General features: G+C 48.6%; 3 protein-coding genes across 3 annotated transcripts; 2 read left to right on the top strand and 1 right to left on the bottom strand.

Moving 5' to 3' along the window:
* On the top strand, positions 40–2,632 carry LOC8076988 (cation/H(+) antiporter 15). The gene is made up of 2 exons (XM_021447732.1): positions 40–1,027; positions 1,159–2,632. The coding sequence occupies exons 1-2, from the start codon at positions 59–61 to the stop codon at positions 2,461–2,463; spliced, it is 2,274 nt and encodes a 757-aa protein (XP_021303407.1). The 5' UTR covers positions 40–58; the 3' UTR covers positions 2,464–2,632.
* Positions 4,816–7,316, bottom strand: LOC8076989 (exocyst complex component EXO70B1). The gene has a single exon (XM_002441209.2). It carries the CDS (start codon positions 7,146–7,148, stop codon positions 5,145–5,147), a length of 2,004 nt encoding a protein of 667 aa, XP_002441254.1. The 5' UTR covers positions 7,149–7,316; the 3' UTR covers positions 4,816–5,144.
* On the top strand, positions 14,406–15,585 carry LOC110430312 (PRA1 family protein B2-like). Its single transcript, XM_021447813.1, has 2 exons — positions 14,406–15,263; positions 15,372–15,585. The coding sequence occupies exon 1, from the start codon at positions 14,589–14,591 to the stop codon at positions 15,240–15,242; it is 654 nt and encodes a 217-aa protein (XP_021303488.1). The 5' UTR covers positions 14,406–14,588; the 3' UTR covers positions 15,243–15,263; positions 15,372–15,585.

The following is a 16,007-nucleotide window of genomic DNA, read 5'->3' on the forward strand; positions in this document are numbered from 1 at the left end:
AAACGTACGTGCTGCTCCGTCTGATGTGTTTCAGGGCGGCATCATACTCGGCCCGTCCATGCTGTCACGCAGTCCGGCGTTCAAGGAGATGGTGTTCCCGGCGAGGGGCGACGCGGTGCTGCACACCGTCGCGACGTTCGGGCTCATGTACGCCATCTTCCTCATCGGCGTGCGGATGGACCCGAAGCTCGTCGTCCGCTCCGGCAAGAAGGGCGTGATCATCGGCCTTTCCGGCTTCATCCTCCCGCTGGCCATGACCACCGCGGGCTTATCCGGCGCCGCCATGGTCTCGGAGCCCGACGTGACGAGGCGTTCCACGTTCCTGTTCGCGCTGGCCACGTCGCTCTCGGTCACGTCCTTCGCGGTGCTGTCGCCGATCCTGTCGGAGCTCAGCCTCCTCAACTCCGACCTCGGCCGCACCGCCATGTCGGCCTCGATGACCACCGACGGCATCGCGTGGCTCATCATGGTGGGGTACATCCTCGCCGAGGCGTTCCTCGTGTCGGCGGTGACGTCGCTCTGGGCGTTCCTCTCGGTGGCCGCGCTCGGCGCGCTCATACTGTTCGCCGTGCGCCCGGTCGCGCTCAAGGTGATCGAGCGCACGCCGCCGGGCAAGCCCGTGGACGAGAACTACGTCTTGTTCTTCCTCCTCATCGTGCTCCTCGTCGGGTTCTACAGCGACATCATCGGCACCAACTCGTTCCACGGCGCGCTGATGCTGGGGCTGGCAATCCCCGATGGACCGCCGCTCGGCACCGCGCTGGGGGAGAAGATTGACGCCATGGTGTCCGGCCTGATTCTGCCTCTCTACTACGCCATGACCGGGCTCAGCACCGATGTGTGGTCCCTGCATTGGGGCAGGCTGCAGCTAGTCGTGCTCCTCGGATGGTTTGGCAAGCTGGTCGGCGTCATGGTGCCGTCGCTGTGCCTTGAGATCCCCCTCCGGGACGCCGTGTCCCTCAGCTTGTTCATGAGCTCCAAGGGCATCGTTGAGGTCATCACCTTCACCTTCTTCCTCACCAACAAGGTGATCGCCGAATCATACAACAGCTCTGCAAATGGAAGCATCAAATGCAGACACTAGTCAGTTCTGCAAGAACTCTTTCAGCGCCCTGGTATGCTCATCAAATTGCTGCATTTGATCGGTTCGGTTCGCAGTTGATCGGCAAGAACTCCTTCAGCGGCCTGATATGCTCGTCGGTGGCGATCACGGCGGTGTCGGTGCCGGTGGCGGGATTGCTGTACGACCCGGCGCGGCGCTACGCCGTCTACAAGCGGCGCACCCTGCAACACCTCAAGCCGGACGCCGAGCTGCGCATCCTGGCGTGCCTCCACGACGAGTCCCACGTCCCGGGGACGCTCGCGTTGCTCGAAGCGTCGCACGCCACGCCCCAGACGCCCATCGGCCTCTACCTCCTGCAGCTCGTCGAGATCGCCGGCCGCTCCGCGCCGGTGTTCATCCCGCACAACCCGCGCCGCAACGCGTCTCGGATCGGCGCGCCCAACGCGCCGTCCACCGACTTCGACCGCATCATCAACGCCTTCTTCCGGCACGAGCTCCGGCGACCGGAGGGCGCGGTCTCGGTGCACCCGTTCACCACCATCTCCCCGTATTCCTCCATGCACGACGAGGTGTGCCGCCTCGCCGTCGAGAAGCGCACGTCGCTGATCCTCCTCCACTACCATAAGCACCACTTGCTCGCCGGCGGCGTGCGCGCCTCAGTCGGGCTCCGCGTCGTCAACCGCAAGGTGCTGGAGGTCGCGCCGTGCTCGGTCGCGGTGTTCGTCGACCGCAACGCCGGGAACGTGGGGCTGTCCAATTTCATTCCGGCCCCGCTACAGGACTACTCAGGCTCTTCCACGGGCAGCAGTGGCCTCTCGATGATGAGCGGGCCACAGTTCCACGCCGCGGTGGCGGCGCTCTTCTTCGGCGGCGGCGACGACCGCGAGGCCATGTCCTACGCGGCGCGCATGGCGCGCCACCCGGGCGTGACGGTTGCGATCGTGCGGTTCCTGCCAGCCCGAGGCATCAAGGACGACCCGGCGGATCGGCGGGTGGACAACCGCGCCATCGAGGAGGTGAAGGCGCTCGCGGCGAGGAGCAGGAACATGCAAGTCCGGGAGGAGCTCGTCGGCGACATGGAGAAGATCGTCGGGGTGCTGAGGGGTCTCGACAAGGCCGGCTACGACCTAGTCATCGTTGGCATGAGGCACAGGTGGTACCCGGTGATGCCGGCGAACGGGCTGTCGGACTGGAGCGAGTGCCCCGAGCTTGGCGTCATCGGCGACCTCCTCGCGTCCTCCGACTTCGACACGCCCTACTCGGTGCTCATCATGAAGCAGCAGGACCAGGCTGGCCTGAACGCCGCTGTGCCGGGAGCCCAGGACGAGTGGCACGGTGCACTGCCGCCGGGTCGGCAGCGAACCATGTCGACGGCGGGATCTAGCATGTCCAAGCGATAGGACCGCGGTAAACAACCCTTATGTCATCTTACCTTTGCGTCATAGAATTGATACATTCACGGATTGACCCCTCTAGTTTCTAGGACTTGGTTCAAATAGATTTTCAGATTGTTCTTTGGAGATCCTGTGTACAGTTCAGGATTAGCAAGGTAGTTATCATTCCAGTGAAGATTTTTACTGTTTCTGTTAACTATAGTAGCATGAGCTGCACTGCACAAATCATGAAAAAACATTCCTAGAGGAAACCTGCATCAGCACCTATTATACTTCATAGAACCCAATTCGTGGTAAAGAAAAAAACCATTAACATAACATTAGTAATGCTGGAAGGACATACAAGGGTGATGCAGACATGGAGAATCCAAATGCATCCCGATAGAAGTTTGACAGTCGGGATCGTTGTAGTTTAGAATCAAGGCATGCTACTGTATCAACTAATCATAAGCAGAATTTTGTCCTGCTCCTAGTTATCAACTAATCGTCCCGATAGAGTATGCAATGCAGCAATATAATACTACATACATACCCGAAAAAATCAATAAAGATTTAAAGATTAACCCAAATGACAAAATGACCCTGGATATATCAAACAAGTGACATTTTGAAAATTCATTTTGTCTACAGTTCATCAGTTGAATGTACCTAAAGTAAAATCAGACAGAGAGCCTCCTACGCATGGCATACCTCATTATTGCCAAAATGTTTGACCAGTGTCCAATAACCTTTACCGCAGCAAAACCATCATTCCTATTACAACAGAAACTCATTGCAAGATTTTTGCTTGATTACCTGGACCCCAAACAGTAGAAAGCATGAGTAATACTAACCAGTAGAACTTTTGCCGATAGCACGATAAAGACCTCATGTCAACATTCATCATTTTTCTTGACAATGTATCTTGTGTTGCTCATCATAAAAGTACTGTACAGTGAAATATGAATGATAACCAGAACCCGCATGCAGTGAATGCGTCGGATTTCATCATAGAAGTGGCAAGAATCCAGATTATGTATGCTACAGTAAATCCACCCCTGATTTGCAGGAGCAATCAGCATATATAGCAAATCGACCTGACGGCTAAACCTCACTCAGACAATTGGATTCTGATGCCTGCACAGTACACACAGCCTTCCACAGCACTCTACTGAGAGCGGAACTACACACTTTTGAAGCTCTGTATTTCCTTATTTATTTCATGATAAAATAATTTACATATCATATCCACAGTAGTCCAGGTCAATTTTCATGCATGAGCTTTCGACACACTAGTATGAGGGACTAATTAGAATGGTGGAACCATGTGTGACAAAAAGCAGATAAAAATCGCCTTAAAAGCCCCCTGTTTCTGGTGGAGGCATGTTTGATCTTCTAAAGCGATAAAAAAACATGTACTGCTTCAAAACATTCATTATATATACCATTGCATTGCATATCAACAAGAAAGTACCATGCCCTGGGGGCGACGCCTCAAAAACCATGGTCAGAGGTCAGTACTGAAAAGTCGGAAGATCTAGAATATTGTTCACTTCTGTATTAGGGGAACATCACTCGATTTCCAGAGTTCACAGTGCTCTAGTAATTCAAATATCAACCGCTATTGATGTTAGACAAACTTAGGTTGCTTCTTTTCAACACAACTGACGAAGCACATAGATTGAATAGAAGAGCTTCAACAAACAAGAAAATGTGATTCTATAGGGAGGTAACACCAAGCTAACTTCATGAAGCAGCATGAAAGTTTAGCTGTATTTCTATGACCTAACCTTCTTGGTTAGTTGGTTCTAAGCCATTTGAAGACAAACACTGAAATGTCATAACTGAACTACACATATATTCATTCATTCATTGGTTGGTTACTCATAACTTCAGTAGGGTGGTAAAAGTTGCAGATTATTAAACATAGAAACTGAAATGACATGTTTTCTCCCACTCTTTCAGAAAGAAAGGAAAGAGCACAGTCAAATAGCAGTCAGTTGTGCAGGATATTTGTGATTTGTAACAGCACCAGTTACTAGACTAAAGATCGACCTATCATGACCACAGTTATCATGAGTGGACATTTATGCATAATCTATTCACAGTGAAGCTTTAATTTTACTTCATATAAGCTAGCAGTGATGAATTTTCAAAAGGTATAATGGGTAACAAGCTTTCTTCAGCCTCACCTGGTGACACAGCAATTCATCACTGCTTCCATATATCTAATAGATGGAAATGTTGTGGCCTGCGACTCGGTTTCATGGTTTGACCTCCATTTTGAGCTGCAGATACTCTAGCCATCATAGAGTTAGATCATCCACAAAGTTATCACAGGAAAAACTTAGAAGTTCAAAAGGTTGAGCACAAACTTACTGAATCAAATATTGAAATCCACACATAATACTTAATGGGGTTAAATTAAAGTAGTGCTCGAAACAGAAATAGAACCCTAATATTGTTACAAAATAATCATGCTACTCATTGATACAGACACACCTACACACATATACAACATTTGCCAAACTGAATAACTTTCTCATGGAGGACAAAAACAGTGATGCACAGTTGTAATTCGAGACAACAGCATCACCATATGTGAGTACAAGACATTAACCACGAATGGAGAATCCATGATAGCATCTTCACAAGTTCAGAAGGGCAGAACCTGCAGTATAACAGGCTACAAGGCTGCATATCATTTGTCACTTTGCTGCTCCTTCAAACAAGTGCTGGATATGGGCTACAACATCCTCTGGAGTGTATTTGATGTACAAATCACGCCCGGTTTCAGGAGAAGACTTCAACTTGGCAATTAACGAGGCATAAACTGGCATCACTGTCTCCTCCACGGCTGCCCTAATGTCCACCCTTAGCTGGTCATCTGCTATCATCCATTTTGACTGTGCTTCATAGATCTCCTCGAAGTATGTATTAAACATACGCAGTTTCTGCAGCATTGCCTTGGCTGGGAGTCCACCAATGCCTGGACTACCAGTCTGCAGCACAGATGTAACCTTGCCCCATGTTGTCCGCTGATAATCCATGCTCCAGCGGCGAACTCTAGTTGTCATCTGCTTGATCCACTCATCACCAAGTAAAACACCCAGCTCACTGTCATTCACCTTCTGTATGATGTACTTGCCATTATTCATCAAGAAGATAGAAGCAAGAGACGGATCACGGTATATCTTAGACTTCGTATCCAAATTCTTTTGAAGAACATCCATGATCCATGCGATGTGCACAGCAAGGGATGATGTGGGGCGGTCAGGGTCAACAGCCACAGGCGCACCTCCATTAGCACCAAAGTCACCTTCCATCACCTCTTCCAATGTCTGCCTCGACCCACACGCAGCACGGAGATAGTTCATAACATACCGAGTGATAGGATGTATGACGCCACCTTGGGCAGCAACTCGGGCAGGGTCACGGCGGATGAGATTTTCCAACTCCATAAATATACCTTTGATAGAGGACCCCAGTGTGTTGCACATCGCGGAGACCTCCGCACGGAGTGCAGCAGAGTATGGGTCAGAGAACACAGGATCAAGGTCGGGGAGAATGTCACGCACAGCCTCGTACATGTCAACGACGCGGAAGAGGCGCTCCGGCGCGCGGCTTGAGGAAGAGATAGCGTCACCGAACGATATGAGCTGCAGAGCCTGGGTACGCACGGCGGCAATGAAGGCAAGATCGCCGAAGGGGGCGAGGCCGTCGAAAACACGGTCGCATAGGCGGCGCTCACTGGGAATCAGGATGCGGAACACCATGTTGAAGGCCGGGATCCAGCGGGCGATGTCGAACTCAAGCTCCTCCCAGGGTGAGGCATGAACCTCCTCGGCGGTGCGGGAGCGGACGCCAAGGCGCGCAACGCTCTCGTCGACAAAGCTGCGGCGCGCCGCGGCGTAGGCCTCAGCGCACTCGCGGCCAAAGCCGGCGTCCACCATCCTCCTGGCGATCTGGTGCACGTTGGCGATGGACCCCGGGGAGAGAGCATCGATCACGACGTCATAGTCCGTCACCGGCTTGGCGATCGGGATAGGCTCGTCGCCGTAGCCGTCCCCGCCTCCGAAGTCGTCGTCGTCGTCGTCGCTCCCGTCCGATCCGAACCCGCCAGGCACCACGGGGGCGGCGTCGTCGGGGCGCTCTATGAGCGCCCTGAACTCGTCCTCCAGCCGCGCCATGCACCGGCTGAGCAGCTCGTCGGCGCGGTCGAGCAGGACGCGGTTGGTCCCCGCGGCGTCCAGCTCCTGCACGGTGCCGATGAGATCGTCGACCGCCTCCAGGAACGCGTCCGCGTCGGCGGAGTCCGCCCAAATCAGCCGGTCCATGGCCACGAACTGCGAGATCTGGCGGTCGAGCGCGCGCACGGTCCGCTCCATGGACGTGATCGGCGGCCTCGGCCCCGCGGCCGACACCGCCGCCGCCGCCACGGGCGGCGGGGGCAGCGGCGGCGACGTCGGCATCGAGCGCTCCCCTACAATTCCTCCCCCTCCTCCTCCTCCTCCGCCGCCGCCGCCGCCACCACCGGACGCAGCGGCCGCCGCCGCGGCGGTGCGCGCGGCGTAGAGCTTGTCGAGCGAGAGGCGGCCGTCGTAGTTGGAGAAGACCTTGAGGATGTCCTCCGTCATGGTGTCGCTGCTCCCCAGCGTCTGCACGATGTGCTGCACCGTCGCGAGCAGCTTCTCCTCGCCATCCTCCGCCATGGCTCCTGGGTCGGGGGGCGGGGGCGAGACGGCTACTCCCGCGGCCGGAACGGCATCACCCGGCGCAGGCTGGCTCCGATCTGGATGAGGGCTCCACGCGGCTTCTGGAGGTGGTTGTGAGGGGAGTAGACGAGGCGAGGCGAGGGGGGGAGGACTTCTCGCTCGGGAACGCGGTGGCGTCTAGCCGAGAGCGACCGCGCGTGGACCAGCGGCCGCTTGGTAGACTGGTCAGGGTCAGTGGTGACTGGTCCGGGACGGGCAGCGCTCGAGTAGCAGTGCCGGGTGCGCGGCGTAACTTGCGGCGGGCGTTGGATGGTCCGGTCACGGACGGTCGGATGCACGGGGGCCCTGCTGACGCTGATGGTGAAGAAACGGCGTGGCCTCGGGGGATGCGAAAGGCAAAGGTCGTGCCGTGTCGTGCGTGACAAATTGACAGCGTCGGCGTGGCACAGCCGCTTGTCTGACAGGTGGGTTTCAGACGGGAAAGGCGGGAACGGCTTTCTCAAAACTCCAAGCTGCTAGACTGCTAGTAGTCCGGCTCCACCACGTTTGGGACGAACGACGTCCCTCCGGGAGAGCGTGCCTGTTTGGTTCCGGTTCATCTCTATTCTGCTGTTGTTTATGAGCAATTACAGCAGTATAAGCCTAAAAACAGAGTCCTTATTTTTTTATTTAGAGTAATCTCTTTATTTTTGGGTGTCGACTTTTCACTTCAATAGCACCACCAAATAAAGGACTCTAAATTCAAATTAGGAGACAATGACATGTTGGAATCCATTCATCATTGAGTTAAATCTTTCTTCCTCACATCCTTCATACACAGTCTAGGACGCAAAGGAGATAAGATATCTCGATGCATTGGGTCAGCGCACGAGTGGCGGGGAAGGGGCTGCACCCATGTTTGTCATATCACAGACTGGTCGTGGGGAAGGGAGGAGTATTGTCGCTACCGCGCGGCCGCATGAAGGGTAGGCTCGACGATTATGGTTGGGGCTGCTTCCGCACATCGAGGAGGGGCCACTCTCAGCAGAGGCGACGAGGACGAGGCCTAGTGGTGGAGGTCGGGGGTGGAGGGAGGGAGCACGACAGTGGAGATTGGCGCTGGAGGGAGGTGTGCGAGCTACGTCTGTACGGTGTGGGGAGGTAATGGCCAAACCATGCAGGATGGGGCTGGGGTGTTGGGCCATCACGAATGAAGTTTGCAGGGAAGATTTGGGTTCCCACCTTAAAATAGGGGCTCTAATAGAGCTCTGTTAGAGTATTATTTTTAATATGGGTACCTATATTTAGCTATGGGGTTCAATTAGAGGCCCTGCTGAAGTTACTTTTAGGGTCTGGATCCTGCTAAAATGCACTACGATTTCTACAAACGGGAGGGAGCGAGCTAGAAGAGCTTCAATTTGGTGGCTATGGCGCTCCGCCATAGTGCTGCTATAGGGCTAAAGTCGGAGCCATCGGAGCTCCACCAAAGAGGCCCAAGGCTTCATAACAGAACTCGCAAGATAGATACTTGCTCTAAAAAATAGCTTTTATTTTCACTCGGTATACAAAGACTTGGGAGATCAATTAAGCGTCGTGCTACTGCAGTTGTTGTTGTCACTCGTGAGAGCAAAGAATAGTAATATGGCCGTAACTATTAGCCGAATGGGTACAGAGGCTTAGAAAAAGAGAGTAAATACAAAGAAATAAAGAAATATACTCATATACACATCGATATAGGAAAAGCAACCTCGATGATTTGTTATAAGAGAAAAACACTGCTGAATAGCTGACGGATTCAACAGACAAGCTCAAACAAACAAGCTCCATCGAGGGCATTAGGCCTTGAAGTAGCCACAAAAGACATTGGCAATACCCATTCCATACAGCATAATCGGTGCTCCCTATGATTGTGTTGATCATCATGTATCTTTAAGGATTTGATATCTGATTGCCAACGCTGATTTTGAGGACTATCTCTGGCAATGGTTGAAGGACAACTCAATGTAGCTGATGCTTTGCCACTTCTAAGTCTGCTATCAAGCAGAAGAATAGTGCTCTGAAATGCTTTCAACTCTATCTATCTTGAAGAGATCTCTAGTGAGCAGGTGCACGTAAAATCTTATGCCAAATAAAAATATCTTGGATACCTGTGAGGACAGTTGGAAAAGCACTAGACCAACTAGATTTTGCACCTCGAACACATGTACCCGCCAATGCTGATTTTGAGGACCATCTTTGATGATTGTTGAAGGATAACTCGATGTAGTTGACGCTTTGCCACTTAGAAGTTTGCTATTAAGCGAAAGAATAGTGCTCTCAAACGCTTTCAACTTTATCTATCTTGAAGAGATCTCTAATGAATAGGTGCACGTAAAAACTTATACGAGATCAAAATTTGTTGGTGTAAGTGCATTAAGCCACTTAATGTGTTTTGGATGATTGAATGACAACCATGATTAAAGGAACTAATGATCTTGCTGAGTGTGTAACAGGGAAAAGCTATCTCACAGTTATGTGATCCAAGTTTACAAAAGCCAAAATTATGTATTGTTGTATGAAGCAATCTAGTTCAAGCACAAAACAACAATGCAAATGGAATTATTGAAAGAGGCTTCTTTATTGTGAAGATAGCTATCACTCATATGAAAGCAAAAATGAAAAGTATAAAATTGATTGGATGATTCAAAGCAACATATGACTTGAAGACTTGAGATGGTGAAGATAGCAAGGAAAGGCTTCGAGGTACTAAGCAAGGGTAAAGGGCAAGCGACGGCTTGACGACCGAAAAACCTAGCTCGGGTGAAGAAGGAATTACTTGCATTTAGTTGAGGTACTAATCAAGCTCTAAGGGTCATGTTGATGTGGAGGATCAAATCTACTATTGAAGTAGTTAATGGAAATGACTTGGTACATTTGGAGTCAAATCTATCTATGGAATGGAACCAAGTCATGTGCTCAAGATGGCTATGCTCAAGATGAAAACAAGTTTGACATGATGACATCCTCAGCTTATCAAGAATTGAAAGAAAGGCTTTGGTTTGATGGAAGCTTCTCAAGTGGTTTCAATTTGATTTATCTTTTGATCTTGAGTTGATAGGAAAGCCGTACTATTAAGAGGGATGCATCATGATCATGGATTAATACTCTCTAGTGCTCAAGTCAACCCATGTGAGGTTTTAGAGAGACTAACCTGAGAGTTGAACTCTTTGTGCACAGGCCGTGCATACCGGACGCGTTCGGTATGAGTACTGTTGCGCATACTGACTTTTTGAGTTGCGGTGACCAGGGAGTTGTTCCAGTGCGCGTCAGCTCTTCCGGTGCTCGTCAGTAGTACTGACTTCTCGGAAGTTCCGACGTAGGCTTCACCGTGGTAGGGAGTAGCAAGCTAACAGGGGTAAGTCTTTTGGCCTCGATCATATCGGACGTGTCCAGTATGATACCGGACGCGTCCGGTATGGCCAACGGCTAGTTAACGGCTAGTTTTGAAAACTGTCTTTAAATACCCCTCAGCCCTCCTCTTTGAGGGCTGCTGATTCTACTGGTTTGGTGACACATTGCTGAGCTTTGCTAACTCTCGACAACCCTCTCTTTGTGAGTGTTTGGTCTAGATTGACAAATCCTTCTTGTGGGTTGAAAGATTTTCGGTTTTGAGAGCAAGCCACCACTTGAGCACTTGAGCATATTGTCTATTTCGTGACTTGCATTTGTTACTCTTGGACTCTTCAGTCCTAGACGGTTAGGCGTCGCCGGAGAGCACCCAAGTGTTTGTGGTTGCCTCGGATTGTTTGTGCAGGTCGGATTTCGCCTCCGCAAGGGAAGAAATCATCTAGTGGAAGGAGGAGTTGGAGTTGGAAGAGACTCCGGCTAGAGTTACCTTCGCGGTATTCTCTAGGGAGGACCTTTGAGCTGGAGTGACCTTAGTGGTATCCTCTAGGTCATCGAGTGTCTTACCCGTAGCCCCCTCAACGGATATTAGGTCTCTACGGAGACCGAACTTCGGTAAAACAAATTTTGTGTCTTATCTCTTGTGTGAGCTTCTCTTCAGGGTTCTAGTATCATACATACTGTGATTGAGACCCTTGCAGGGAGAGGAAGAAGTTTCACAGCACAAGGATTGAATATCCTCTGCTCGTGAATTCCGGACGTGTCCGAGTTGGACAGCACAGGACATCTTATATAAATTGTATTATCTGTGTTGGATACCTTTTTGTAGGGTGTTGTATTTCTATACATCATCATATAAGCTGTGTGTAGGTTTTGGAGGAGCTGAAGAACAGAAACAACTAGGTGTTGTGTGCTCGTGTATCTCGGACGTGTCCGAGTCGATACCGGACGCGTCCGGTATTTGCGAGTTGTCAATAATATTTCTTTCTGTGATCTAATCTCTGTGGTGCAGGTGTTAGACTTATTTAATATTGTTTACAACTGTTTCTCTAATTATCTTTGTGTGGAGTTTTTCATTTGCGTGGAAAACTTTAGTTCTAATCGTTTCCGCATTTTAAGTTGTAAATTTTCAGAAACGCCTATTCACCCCTCTCTAGGCACATCCTTGGTCCTTTCAGTTGGATACTTGCGAGGACAGTTGGAAAAGCACTGGACCGACTAAAATTTGCATCTCGAACACATGTACCTACTTTGTCCCTCCCTTGCGGTAAGAGGCCTAAGTTGGACGCGCTTTGGCCAAAGTGGGACCCACTTGGGAGGAACCAATATGTGGAGTCGGGATCCACACATGAATGCCACGCGGTGCCACAAAGATCAATTGCTTATTTGGATCATCCAAATATGCTTTGAGATTCGTGTTGTTATGCTTTTATCTATTGTTTTTATATTTTTTTCCACTGTTTCACACTCTTTCTCCATTGTTTCACATATCTCGATGCATAATAAATGGTGCGGAGAAGCAATGTTGTAGACATAAAAAAACTGCTTTCAAGAAAGATTGCTCTCGTGAAGGAATGGACCAAAAGAAATGCAGCATATCGGGCACACCAACCTCAGCTCCCTCAGTCATCTCCGACGGATCTGCTCGAATTGCAACATGGCGAGCACTGAATGAGGCAATGGCAGTGGAGGCATCCGCATCCTAGGCCCCTTGAGGAATATAAACTCAGGAACTCAAACTAAACCGATGCAGGCCCACTAGGCCGAAGTGGAGACAAAATCCACGGTAGACCAAGCCAATACGAGGCAAAATCGGCCGACCCCAAGGCAATGGTAAAAAAAGCCCAACCCGAGAAGATGAGAGCCTGGTGAGCCGTGAGCGGCGAGGAGTGACTTGGATTGGAAAAAGGTCCATTTAGGTCCCTTAACTTCGATAGAAGTTTGTTTTTTACTCTTGAACTCTGAAACCACGTAAAATACATCTTTCAACTTTTAAAACTCTGCACGTTATATTATTGACCTGATTTTGAAAGTGGTTTTGTCCTTTTATTTTATTTATTTGAGCTGATTTTTTTGAAATCATAGTAATTTACATAAAAATTATAAAATAGAAAATTTAATTTTGTTGGACTTCATATGAGTAGATCTACACATTGAATATATAATGTGATATGATTTAGTATAGTTTTTCTGCTGTAGCTTTATATCTATGTTTTTTTAATAATTAATTAGAATAATTATAGGTACAGTTTCTATGATCCAATTTTGATGAAATTTATATGGTGGACTAATTATTCTAGTAAAAATTTAATACTCACTGGATCATGTATTACTTAGTTATAGATTTATTTAGGTTTATGTTTGTTAAATCTTAATAAATCTATAACTAAGTTATACATGATCTAATGAGTATTATAATTTTATCACAGTTTTAAACATATAATAATTAGCACAACATAAAAAATTTACCATATTGGACTATAGATACTGTAGCTATGAATTATTCTAATTAATTTTAGAAAAATATAGATCAAAAGTTACAACAAAAACTTTATACTAAAGCATACTATATTATATATTCATTGTGTAGATCTACTTAGGCCCTGTTTAGATTTGAAATTTTTTTGGTCAAAGTGGTAAAATTTTTTGTGGTCAGAACACGCGAAAAATTTTGGATGTTTAGTTTGACAATTTTTTTTTCTGACACAACTTGGGCTGCATGCATTTACAGTTGTCATTGCTGAGCTTCTATGGGAGTGCGTGCACAGTTGCAGCCCAAAATTTTTGTTCCAAAATTTTTTGGCCCCGTTTAGTTCCCAGGCCTCAATTCCACAATTTTTTTTCTTTAGGCCAAAAAAATTTCAAATCTAAGTAGGCCCTTATCTAAAGTCCAACAAAATTAAATTTTCTATTTTATGAATTTTATGCGATTTACTATAACTTTTTAAAGATTCGGCCAAGATAAATAATAAAAAAAAAGACAAAGGTGCCTTAAAAAACCGCTCATAACCATGTCAAGGACATAATATGTACGGTTTCAAAAAGTTGAAAAATAGTTTTTTGTCCGATTTTAAAGTTCAGAGATGAAAATAAAATTTCACGAAAGTTAAGGAATCTCAAATGGACATTTTCTACTTGATTTATGGAGGGCCTTCATTTCGGCGCTGAAGAGGATGACCATCCAAAGCCACGCACAACCAAGGAGCGACTTCACTGAGTCACTGGTTTTAGTGATGTGATCCACCAACTTAGTCTCGTTGACATGAAAATATGCCTTGCAAATTATTTTAAAAATCATTTCTTAACCCACAAAACTTGAGAGTCTTAGATTCCTTTTAAGAATCTGTTTGACATAGCTTCTTACATGCAGCTCCTACACCAACTTCACAAGAGTTATTTTTTCTCTTTGTTCATAAAATGAAGTTGGGGCTAGAAGAAGCTACGATTTATGGTTCCTTGGATTATGTAGTGAGTCTCTAGGATTGCAAAGGAGCCCGTCCCAATGGAGCCTAGTATGGGTCTGTTTGGTACAGTTCATAACAATTTCATGAGTTGTTGTAAACTGTTTTGTTTTGGCCAAACATTTATTTCTAAAACAGTTTCATTGGTGAAACTTTTTTTCTTCTTCTATCATAAAGACATGAGTTAGAATGCAACTGAAAAAAGTAACTTGTTATAACTCTCTTCTTTATTTCTCTCTTATGCATAAAGTAGTTGGTGAAGCTATTTTATTAAAATTTTTTTCTAAAACAGCCCAACTTCATCTAGAAATTTGGTTATGAAACTATTTTGTAGAGAAGTAGTTTTACTATTGAAACAGGGACAAACATTTCTCTAGACTAGAGTACTAGACTAGACACAACGTGACACGTTCCCAACACATTGTGACAGCCCAACCAGGCAACCACGGAAACTGGCAGGCAACAACACATCTTTTTCCCTGTTGAAGGCGAACGCAAAACCGCAAAGACAACACAGCACCAGCCACCAGCAACAGCAGCGAGGTTTCCCCCAATTCCCCATCTCTCCCGTAGGCCGTAGCAGAGCACGCGCGATTCTGAATCCCCCGTCGCCATGGCCTCCGCACCGACGCCGCCGCCCCTCCTCCCGGTGACCAACCCGGCCCCCGGATCGTCCCCGGCCACCACCGGAGGCTCCGATGCGCCGATCGCCACGCCGGCTTTCCGGCTCTTCCTGAGCCGGCTCTCCGACTCGGCGCGGCGCTCGCTGTCCGATCGCCGGCCGTGGGGGGAGCTCCTCGACCGCTCGGCGTTCTCGAAGCCGGACTCCGTCTCCGACGCCACCTCCCGCCTGCGCCGCAACCTCGCCTACTTCCGCGTCAACTACGCCGCCGTGGTAGCCTTCGCGCTGGGGGCCTCCCTCCTGGCGCACCCCTTCTCGCTCCTCATCCTCCTGGGCCTCCTCGCCGCCTGGTGCTTCCTCTACCTCTTCCGCGCCTCCGACCAGCCCGTCGTCCTCTTCGGCCGGACCTTCTCCGACCGCGAGACGCTGCTGGGGCTCGTCGGCGCCTCCTTCGTCCTGCTCTTCTTCACCTCCGTCGCGTCGCTCATCATCTCCGGCCTGCTCGTCGGCGGGGCCCTCGTCGCGGCGCACGGCGCGTTCCGGGTGCCCGAGGACCTCTTCCTCGACGAGCCCAACGCGGCCACCGGCAACAGCGCGGCCCAAGGGCTGCTGTCATTCCTTGGCGCACCCGGATCTGGGGTTTGAGGCGGCGGACGGCAAGATCCGGTAGGCTTTTTGGGCTCGACGAGTTCGTATTAAGCTGGAAATTGTGTGGATCTAGTCTTGTAGCAGTAGCTTATTGCTTCCCCTGTTCCTCTTCGTGTGTACCTTCAGATCTACTGGCTTAGTGATGGTTTCGATTGATGCACCGGCTTCTGCGCAGATCAGCAAATTTATCGAGAATTTCACCCTGTGGTTGAGTTTAGTGCCAAGTATTTGAGTAATATGAGTTTGTGGTGTCAGACTTTTAATATGGATTGTATTGTATCTTCATTTCTCACACAGTGATGATACGTTAATATGCTTCACTCGTTCAGTTGTTCCATTAGTATTTCTTTGTGCTATACTTGATATATGCTTGTGGAAACTTGTGACAATTTCTGACCATGAGTGCTGCGGGGTGGCATGTGGTATGATATATGTTGTTAGCTACTGTATGTCTTTGCTTTAAAATCATGCTAGAGTATGAGAAATTGTTTGATCATCTACTATTGCTTGAACTTTGTCTTGTTAACTGCTGATGTTGTCTGAAAGATTTTAAAGAATGGACAATCAGTTCCATAGTATTTTTGTGATAGTGCCCTGGTTTTTTCTTTTTAAAAAAAATTATAGAATCCCATCATTAGACAAAGAAACACTGGTGTGGCAATCCTTTTGAGCTGGTCTTTTATTGATTCACACCACTATCAGATTTTGTTCTAAGTGGGAAAATTGTTGAAATTTTAAGATCAAAACGAGAAAGATAATAAA

The sequence above is a fragment of the Sorghum bicolor genome, chromosome 9 (genome assembly GCF_000003195.3).
Source record: "Sorghum bicolor cultivar BTx623 chromosome 9, Sorghum_bicolor_NCBIv3, whole genome shotgun sequence".
In the NCBI taxonomy this organism is placed as follows: domain Eukaryota; kingdom Viridiplantae; phylum Streptophyta; class Magnoliopsida; order Poales; family Poaceae; genus Sorghum; species Sorghum bicolor.

Coding starts and splice junctions, on each gene's coding strand:
- LOC8076988 (XM_021447732.1), top strand. CDS start 59: ATGCTGTCACGCAGTCCGGCGTTCAAGGAGATGGTGTTCCCGGCGAGG. Junction 1,028..1,158: donor CCTTCTTCCTCACCAACAAG/GTGATCGCCGAA, acceptor TTCGGTTCGCAG/TTGATCGGCAAGAACTCCTT.
- LOC8076989 (XM_002441209.2), bottom strand. CDS start 7,148: ATGGCGGAGGATGGCGAGGAGAAGCTGCTCGCGACGGTGCAGCACATC.
- LOC110430312 (XM_021447813.1), top strand. CDS start 14,589: ATGGCCTCCGCACCGACGCCGCCGCCCCTCCTCCCGGTGACCAACCCG.